The sequence below is a fragment of the Pseudoliparis swirei genome, chromosome 4 (genome assembly GCF_029220125.1).
Source record: "Pseudoliparis swirei isolate HS2019 ecotype Mariana Trench chromosome 4, NWPU_hadal_v1, whole genome shotgun sequence".
NCBI lineage: Eukaryota > Metazoa > Chordata > Actinopteri > Perciformes > Liparidae > Pseudoliparis > Pseudoliparis swirei.
Window position 1 is genome coordinate 6,971,308 of NC_079391.1, and position 10,207 is coordinate 6,981,514.

At 41.3% G+C, this 10,207-nt stretch overlaps 1 protein-coding gene across 2 annotated transcripts; it reads left to right on the plus strand.

The window, feature by feature from the left end:
* Positions 1–965: 965 nt before the first annotated feature.
* On the plus strand, positions 966–9,772 carry hnrnph3 (heterogeneous nuclear ribonucleoprotein H3 (2H9)). Of its 2 annotated transcripts, XM_056413797.1 has the most exons (11): positions 966–1,011; positions 2,056–2,148; positions 2,817–2,972; positions 3,182–3,325; positions 5,032–5,170; positions 5,934–6,133; positions 6,834–6,920; positions 7,305–7,420; positions 8,548–8,683; positions 8,796–8,852; positions 8,974–9,772. In XM_056413797.1, exons 2-11 carry the CDS (start codon positions 2,061–2,063, stop codon positions 9,051–9,053), a joined length of 1,203 nt encoding a protein of 400 aa, XP_056269772.1. In that variant the 5' UTR covers positions 966–1,011; positions 2,056–2,060; the 3' UTR covers positions 9,054–9,772. The 2 variants fall into 2 exon arrangements, with proteins under 2 accessions (XP_056269772.1, XP_056269771.1); XM_056413796.1 differs by lacking the exon at positions 966–1,011 and having other exon boundaries at positions 1,018–2,148.
* The last annotated feature ends 435 nt before the right edge of the window (positions 9,773–10,207 follow it).

Below are 10,207 nucleotides of genomic sequence, written 5' to 3' on the forward strand. Positions count from 1 at the left end.
GGGACATAATAACATTATTACACAACCTGCCATATCATATGATAGGTTACTACCATTTTGGGAACATTTACACACAGATTACATTCAAAAAATATGTTATTATGCACATGTGATAATTTATGTACAGAAATGATTTGGTCATACATTTTTGTAATTCATAGTCATTCCCAACAGCCATAACACACAACAATTCAATGCATCTCATTATGTGGTTCAGATACAGCTGCCTGTGATTATGCACTTGGCCAGAAGGTGGTTTCGTGAGCACATGAAGCTTCGAGAAATGAACCCTTTCTCGAACCAATTGGCTGAAGTGGTTCGATGCCTCATGAGGCTTCATCTCACCATCACTAGTTATTAGTATTACCATTATATATATATACACTACCGGTCAAAAGTTTTAGAACACCTCGATTTCTCTAAAGGAAAGACCTACAAGTTTAAGGGTTGTAATGGTCTGTCTGTCTTCCTTTGTTAATTGTCTTTTTATTGCCATTATAAGAGCAATATACTACGTCCTGCAGTACAATACTGTCGAAACAGTGTAGTAAAACAGTCTGTTCCAGCACTGCTTTTATACAGACAATCAACACAAGTTGAGAGTCACCTGTGGGAACTTTCAATTATTAATTTACTTCCAGAACAGCTGCAAGTTGTTAACCAATTACTTGTTCCCTGAAAAATATCCTTTTGTGTCACTCAGTTTTTGATAATCTAAACATGTCTTTGTTTAACCTCTGCCACTTACCTTTGAATCATTTCAGGTTATTCACAGGACTTGAACTGCTTATATTTCAATAAAAACTGGACAAATGGGGGTCTTCTAAAACTTTTGACCGGTAGTATATATGTAATTATATTTATTTAAAGGGTTTAATTATTTTATTTTTTTATTTTTTATTGTTTCCCCTGAACGTCATCTTTTCGCGTCAAAGTCTCGCGATAACAACGTAACGTGAGTGACACCTGAGGCTCGGGGCAGGAGCAAGAGACCGGGGACGGGAAGCGACCGTGAGATCATCTTAGCGTTTTCACACATGTATCACGAGCGCGTGACACTTCTGTCTGGGGACACACGTTGATATCCATTTATCGCGCGCGACCCCCGCCGGGGATTGAACGCGCGCGACCCGGACGTTTGACCGCTGTCGTTGTCCTCCTGTCAGCCATAGCTGCTAGCTAGCTGCTTATGTGACCCGAGCTAACGTTAGCACGCGAGACGTAAACACAGTTAGAGAATCCAAGCTGGCAAATGTTCTCCTGCGGCGGCGCCTAAAGAAGTGACTCTACCAACGAGTAGATTACGTCATTGCTAGAATACGTGTGTAACTGTCTTTTAGTCAGTTGAGGTTGAGCTGCGGTGACGTCAGCTAGCGAGGCTCTTGGGTTCACCAACTCTGAAACACAGTTTGAAGGAGGAAGTAACAAACGTCATGTTTGTGTAGCGTCAAGGTCAATCGTTGGGAAAGCTGCAGTAACGTAACGCGTTTTAAAGTTACACATTATTATATATGCATACCTCTGTTTTGCATTACTCATAAATATGTTGCTTTCGTCTCGCAATTCATTGTTTATACCACTTAAAGTTGCTCGCTTCCTACAGAAAGGTTGTAGTGTAATGTATTACATTCAGGATATGACGCCATATGAATGATATGCATGTTTCATTACATTACATCACATGTCATTTAGCAGACGCTTTTATCCAAAGCGACTTACAATAAGTGAATCAACCTAGAGTACAAACTAAGAACAACAAGAATACAGAAAGTAACATTTCCTCAACATAGTCGAACTACAAAAGTACCACAATAAGAGCTATTTAAGTGCCACTGAAGTGCTAATCTGTGTTTTACTCCAGATATAGTCGGAAAAGATGTGTTTTTAGTTTCTGGCAGAAGCTGTAGAGACTTTCTGCTGTCCTGATGTCAGTGGGGAGCTCGTTCCACCACTGAGGAGCCAGGACAGCAAACGGTCTGAGACTTCACGGAGCTCCTGCTCTGGTCATGATGTGCGAGTTAATGTGTCGCTGCTCTGTTCTGCTCTCTGCGCCAGTGAGAATGTCTTTGAACGGAGAGGGTTACGTGGTTCGCATCAGAGGACTGCCGTGGTCCTGCACACAGGAGGAGGTGGCCAGTTTCTTCTCTGGTGAGAATACATCCGCACACTTAGTTTAGTTTATTTCGATCAGCAAAATATACAAAATCAAAATTCAACAAAAGAAGAAAGTGGCTGACCGAAAGGGTCGAGGCTGAAGCTATCAAGCTTATAAGTGCCCTAACCTATGATTTCACAAAAAAACTTATTTCAGAGAACCATATACATATACCTACATATACACATATACATACACATACATATTCACACACACATATATACATATACACACACACACACATACATAAATACACACACATACACAGCTTCCACAGCTTGAGGCACGAACGTGCAAGACTGAAGTTACACCTAAAATGATAAATTCAGCTATTTGCTAAGTTGAAATTGTGATCATATTTTTTCAATGATAGTATTAATGCATGTGGATAATCTGTCATGAAACTGCTTTATAACTATTGGTTTATAACATAAAAAAGCACCACAATTGTGCCTGGATATTTTTTAGTGATAGTGGATTGTAGCACAATTCTGCTGAGTTATTTTATAGAAATACATCAATGCATGAGTGTAGCTGACATTTGACCCGTGACTTCGTCCGAGTGTCTTCTCTCCCACCAACAACGTGTCTGGTGGTCAATGTATCAGTATAGTAATCCATTTAAAGGAGATCTTAATCAATCTTATTACCTTTTTTACAGACTGTGACATCGTTGGGAAAGTAAACGGAGTGTGCTTTACCTACTCGAAAGAAGGCCGTCCCAGCGGAGAGGCATTTATTGAGCTGAAAATGTCAGAAGACTTCAAGAATGCCCTCACCAAGGACCGCAAATACATGGGACACCGATACATAGAGGGTGAGCGCTATAACCGATATAACTGATAGAAACAGTGCAACATGCTCTGTTGCTGACGTCTCATCAGTTTACTGTGAAGTTGTCGCCTTTGTGGTTTCCATGCATATACAAATAGATATCTCCCATATAGTGTGTGTCATGAGCTTTAAACCAAATTCTATTCAGAAAAGTTCTTGATCTGCGTGTGTCCATTTGCCCGTGTCTCTTAGTGTTCAAGTCGAATCGCAGTGAGATGGACTGGGTGCTAAAACGCAGCGGTCCCGCTGACTATGAGAGCTGCAGCGGTTGCATGCTGCGACTTCGAGGCCTTCCGTTTGGCTGCAGCAAGGAGGAGATCGTTCAGTTCTTCTCAGGTACACGGACATTTAAACTTTTGTCGTTATTTTTGCATCGTATTTATATGACACAGTTTATATTAATCTGGGGAATAGCTTTTTTTCACAGACATGCTGTAGTTGTTTCTACTGTGGACACCAACGTGTAAGGGTACTGACACATCTGCAGCTTTTCATTGAGCAAAAGAGCATCTCTTAGGCTGCAGTGCAAAGCAATCAAATGAGACAAAACCCCTACAATAATTACATGTAGGCTCTTCACACATTTCACTTATCTCTTATCTGTTTATGTGTACCTCTATGTCACACACTCTTTCAGAAGTCAAAGAAAAAGTCCACCATCGGTTCCTTGAACTGTTCTACGTCCGAAGACCCAAGTAGAACGTAAAGCCTCAATATGTGCGATGTCTACTGGACTACAGCATCTTTACCGTGATTCTGGAAGAAAGTTCACGTTTGCACAAAAGTAGATCAACGGCCAAGTGTGCCTTCACTTTCTTCATATTACGCGATGTGACTATTATGAACAATTCCTACTGGAGCTGCACTTTGAACCTGTGGTTTCCACTTTGCTGATCAATACACCACAGCATACGCATACATTAACATGTGCATTAACAGATTTGCAAATACCAATATCCCACATTTGTATTTCTCTCACACTGGTTTTAAATGTATTTACAGTCCATTAATGTGTCTCTGTCATAGCCAAAAGGCCACATGTATGTTTGTTGTTGTAGTATAGTCATGGCTTTGTGTCAATACAGTTGTTTTTTTCTGAGCAACATCACACTTCCTTATATTCTTCCTAATGCTGCTTGGATGAAATGAGCTGCACCCAGCATCTTTTTCCAGAGCACTCTGACTTGTGTGTCTCCTCTGGGTGCTTCTCGTTGAAGGCCCTGCCAGAGATTTATTGCCAGAAAAAAAGTGCTATATGGACACTCTGCCAACTGTGTTTACACATGTGTCCTCATTATGAATTGTTAGTATACCACTTGCCATGTTAGTGTTAGGTTTACACTTTATTTAGCATGCATATCTCATATGACCTTGACATGCCCTCATAGGGGGGTTAAGCGATAGGCTGGGCTGGTTTGGCTGAGGGGAGAGTGCTGGGGAGTCCCATTGTGCTGATCTGGGGTCAGTACTTTTAAGATAATCACCAGTTAAGAAATATTATAGAATAGAATATACACTTTTATTAATCCCCAAGGGGAAATTAGTTCTCTCTTAATATTTAATTAGTTATTAGCAGTGGGCTGCGGCTGCGAGCGGAAGCCCTGGGGGGTTCAGTGCCTGCTCACACTGCACTTTCACTTTAACTTGGGGGGAGGGGGAGAGGGAACAACCCACTGCCTGCGTGCCTCTTACCTGCACCCTCCCACAGCCGCCCCAATTGTCATTCAACACTAAAAATGAATGGTCTAAATTAAGTTGTGTAAATGTTTAGTCTGCATCCACTTCATTTTATAGCCGCTGACTCCAGGCCAGTATGGGTTTCATTCCCCTAAATCCATTCCTCTGAGATGCCCCTTTTTAACTCTGTTTGATTACATACTACAGCTGATATTTATTTACCTTCATGACATATATATATATATATATATATATATATATTAATCCTGATGGCTCCAGTGATGCAGTGGGTGTTGTTCTTTCTATTCTACACATCTAATCAGTCTACCTACCGACCTCTGTATTTATGTGTGCTTGGGTTGAAGGGTTGAGAATCGTGCCAAATGGGATTACTCTGCCAGTGGACTACCAGGGGAGGAGCACAGGGGAAGCCTTCGTGCAGTTTGCCTCAAAGGAGATAGCAGAAAAGGCTCTGGGGAAACACAAGGAAAGAATAGGGCACAGGTGGGACAGACGGGAAAGGGACGGGCTGGGCTTCTCTTGCAGAATGTAACGGGTGGTCATATTACAGTCATTACGGCTTCTGTTATGGGCGAATGATAAGCATGGGTTGGTGTGCTAGAATAATTATGATAAAGTGGGTAATTTAATTGGGGGGCTGTCATGTGATATTGATTTAAAATGATAAGGGGATGGGGTTAATGGATTTATGTATTGTGACATGTTGAATAATGGGATGTTGTGTCTAATCTGTAAATTAGAGATGGTGTATTTTCATGCCATATACAATTCTGCTGTTGGGTGTTTAGACCGGGGAGCTCTTTTGAATTGTGTCAGAGCAACATTTGGGTATTTTAGATCCCGTTATCGGCACTTCCTTTATATCCTTTGACACATGTATTTTACAGATAATTTACTGTGGAAAAGGGGGTTAAGTGTAAAGGTCAGTCAAGGCAGCCTCTATTATTAAAGCATCACACTTCTTTATGCAGTTTGTAATCATTAAAATGATCAATACCACACCTAAAAGCCCTGTAAGGATTTCCTTTATCGTAGATAAGAGGAGGTGAGGTTGGTGTCGACACACTTTGCTGCAGCCCTAAGCCCAGCTAATGAAACTTAGACTATACTCTTTAGAATATTTGTATTCTCCGTGTTTATCTTCTCTCTCTGTAAATCATCTGTGTGTGTAACCTGATCCGAGCCATTTCCTCTCCTTAACCGTGTCCTCTGCTCCCCTCCACCCCTCGGGCGCTTCCCGTCGCAGGTACATAGAGATTTTTAAGAGCAGTCGCAATGAGATCCGAGCCTACTACGAGCTGCCCCGGCGGGGGATGGGGGGCCAGAGGCCGGGGCCCTACGACAGACCCATGATGGGGGGACCCAGGGGAGGGTTCTTTGCGCCCGAGCTTGGCCGCAGCGGGGCTCCGATGGACACCATGAGGAGTGGAGGGGGCTACGCAAACGGTAAGCAGGGCATACGGGTGTCTTGGTGAATAAGGGGAATAGTAGAACTAAAAAGTAAAGGACTCTGAGCAGTAACGTGATATTTGTGAGTGGCAAGAAGTGCTTGTAGACTCCAGGGAAGTAGATTCTCTTGAGCCCCTCAGACAGTTATTGGTGTGGCGTGTGTAGAGAAAGGCTCTCAGAACACGGCGGTAAAATATTCTGAAGACCCTCCTTTGATTTGTCCAGTCGATGAATCTTATATAATCAATCTTTTTTTGCCACACCAGCGGTGACGAATGGTCTCACCGGCCAAACGGATGTCATTGTCTCCTTCTTCATTGTTTATTGTCCAGGCGGCTTTCTCTAAGGCTCTGAGGCTCTAAGGCTCTCAGGCTCTAAGGCTCTAAGGCTCTCAGGCTCTAAGGCTCTGAGGCTCTAAGGCTCTGAGGCTCTAAGGCTCTGAGGCTCTAAGGCTCTAAGGCTCTGAGGCTCTAAGGCTCTAAGGCTCTAAGGCTCTCAGGCTCTAAGGCTCTCAGGCTCTAAGGCTCTGAGGCTCTGAGGCTCTGAGGCTCTGAGGCTCTACGGCTCTAAGGCTCTCAGGCTCTGAGGCTCTCAGGCTCTCAGGCTCTCAGGCTCTAAGGCTCTAAGGCTCTCAGGCTCTGAGGCTCTGTGGCTCTGTGACGCGGAGCCGTCGGCTGTGTTGTGGTTGTCTGTCCAGGTTACAGTGACTTTGACGGCTTCAACAACTTCTGTTTCGGCAACGGCTTGTTTGAGGAGCGGGCGAGAGGAGAGCGGGGGGGAAGAGGTAAAGTCCAACGAGTTTTGAAATGCTGAATAAACACGAAAGCCTGATTTTTTCTTTTTCTCCCCGGCTAAAAGGCCCAATGTGTTTACATTTGATAATTTTACATAAAAATTGATTAATGAGCCGAGTTAAGGTTGGGTTTTGTAAACCTCGACGATTTGACCTCAGCTCGTGGTCTCTAAGACGATTCGCAACATATAACAGTATTTTGCTTCCATCGTTTCACTTTGTGTGTGTGTGTGTGTGTGTGTGTGTGTGTGTGTGTGTGTGTGTGTGTGTGTGTGTGTGTGTGTGTGTGTGTGTGTGTGTGTGTGTGTGTGTGTGTGTGTGTGTGTGTGTGTGTGTGTGTGTGTGTGTGTGTGTGTGTGTGTGTGTGTGTCTCAGGGATGGGCGTCCACGGTTACGGTGGTCAAGGTGATGTCTGCTCAGGCCTCCACGGCGGCCATTTTGTCCACATGAGGGGTTTACCTTTCCGTGCCACGGAGGGAGACATCGCCACGGTGAGCTCACCTGCACCCACCCAGACCGGTTACTTGAGTTATTTCTCTTGAACATTTTTAGACCTCGGGGCTCTATGCGGGCCTTCGGCAGGTTTTTAAATGTTTGTAAACAATAGACGTTATAACAAAGCCAGAAATATAACTTACTAAATATCGTTGTAGATCGTGACATGAGTTCTAAAACTGTTCTATATCCGATTGAGGCCTGTCGTGAGAAGTTATACACGCATATATGATTATTGTGCTATTTGTATAGATCAGATCTGTAGTAATTAGTCACGACTGCGAGAGCTCACTGGAAGTACGCAGCTCATCCAAGTGTTAATTAGAGTGAAAACTTCCTCTGAATGTTTATTTGTAATTGGTTAATCCATCTTTCATTTTGCTGCCTGGTTTTACGGTCATGATAATTAAATTAAATGCATAATGAGAAAATATTATTTCTGTTACCCGGAAGTAATGAATAATGGTGAAATAATAATACAGACTGCAGATTGTATGACGAAAACAAGTATTGATTTGCTTTTCAAGGTTTTTATTTATTTTTATTTAAAAAACACAACTAGGTCAAAGCTCTAAAAGCTCTCTTGTCTGTGGAGCCGGATTTAAAAACCGGCTATGAATAGAGATCTCCATTGTCTCTGGCTCTTCTCTGTAGAGATGTTCAAAATGTGTAACGCGGTTGTTCAGGAAGCCCGATAAGCTTTCTCTACAAACATCTCAATATATTCCACTCAATTGATTTGTATCGCACAATATTACAAACCACTATGTGTCCGGCATAACTCATCATCTGTCCTTGAAATGAATCTTTAATGGGGCATAAACAGGAAGAAACCTCTCGGCCAGAATAACAATAGATGACAACATAATAAAAGTAGAAACGAGTCAATCCATAAAACATACATTATATATAATAATTATAATTATAATATTTATTTAATATATATATAATATATATAATATATTTAATACATATATATATATTAAATATATTTAATATATTATATTATTATAATTATTATTATTTTAATGAGAGTAGCAGTGGATACAATGTAATAATAAAGATGATATGATATCGTTATAATAATCCGAACGGTAGTAATTGTTCTTCTTTGTTCTGGCAGTTCTTCTCTCCTCTGAGTCCTCTGAGGGTCCACATCGACGTGGCTCCCAACGGGAAGTCGACTGGAGAAGCGGACGTGGAGTTCCGCTGCCACGAAGACGCCGTGGCGGCCATGTCCAAAGACAAGAACCACATGCGTACGTCCTCCTTCTGACGCCGCAGCTCGTCGGTTCTCATGTTGATTATTTTATTTTATTAACGTTTAACAAGTTCTTCAATCTGAATGATGGGTTGGTGTTTCCTCCACAGAGCACCGCTACATCGAGCTGTTCCTGAACTCGACGGCCAGCGCAGCGGCTGAAATGAGTGAGTTCCTCTTCACCTAATCAATAAGGTGGAAATACAAGTTGGCTGTTAGATATTTTTCTTATTAAGAGAAACTACTTCCTCCTATCCACGCTGACCCGTCTTTTTGAAACCATCGCAGGTCGTGGCAGTGGTGGTTACTACGGTAACTCGGGAGGGGGCGGAGGCTCGCGGAGCAGCGGGCTGCGATGCGCTTACTGATGACGTCGTCCCACTTTTCCACCCCTCTTGGCGTTTGTCTGGCGTCTATTGAGGCCACATTTACTCAATCGCTTTTTCCGAGTCAAGGAGCTGATCTGAAGTCAGTCACTCGTGTGACGGTCGTTCTTTTTGTTGGGTTTTGTACTAAAACTTAAATTCAAGCACTATTATTATTATTATTATTACACCCGTCCTTAAAGAACAAAGTAACTTAACGGGTTATTTATGAGATTTCTTATTTATCTCATTTGAAAACAATTGGATATGGTTATATAGTTTTTCATTATTCAAGCAAAAATGTATATTTTGATACAAGAGTAAATAATACATCTTGTGGCGACTGAGCTGGATTACTTCACATCTAATCTGTATATTTTATCTTAGTTGACGTGTTCAGCTGGAAGAGGCTGGAGCAGTGAGATCTACTTTAAAACATTACATGTATCTCTAGGTTATACATTCTGTTTTAAACTTATTTTTGGCAGAACATTTGAGCTCCTGCATTTCAGATCAGCTTTCTTAGTTCGAAAAGTGTGATAAATGTGAGCCAGCGTGTTTTGTATGAATGTTTTCAAAGTTCATTACAGAATTAAAAAATAAGTTAAATATGATATTCCCCTCTTAAAGAGTGGAATTAAAACAAAGTCTATATTTGAGCTGTAAAATGGCTTATGCAGCTGTTGTACATTTTGCATAATAAATTTTATATTTAATTCTGATTCCGTCTCCCTGACTCTGAAATCACTTTTGAAGACGTATTTGCATCGAGGTTGTTAACATTAAAATATAAGCAATACAAAAAAAGGAGTTCTTGATATCTAAATGTATTGTGAATGGTTTCATAACTTCCATTTGTCATGGTATGTCAAAAAGTATCATCCAAATAACCATTTTTAAAAGTTTATTTAAATGTTATATGATATGCCATAAAACTCATCAAATTGTTGTAAACAATGTCATATTAAAGTCATAAGGAATATCGTAAAATTGCCACAGTATAGTATCTCGTACAAAATATCACGACGTATTAAAGTATGACATACAAATATGATCAAAATGCCATTGTATGTCAGACATTTTATTAAAAGGCATATATGATGACTGTCTAGTATGCCATTAAAATGTCATCAAAACATAAATGTTTGGTATGACTA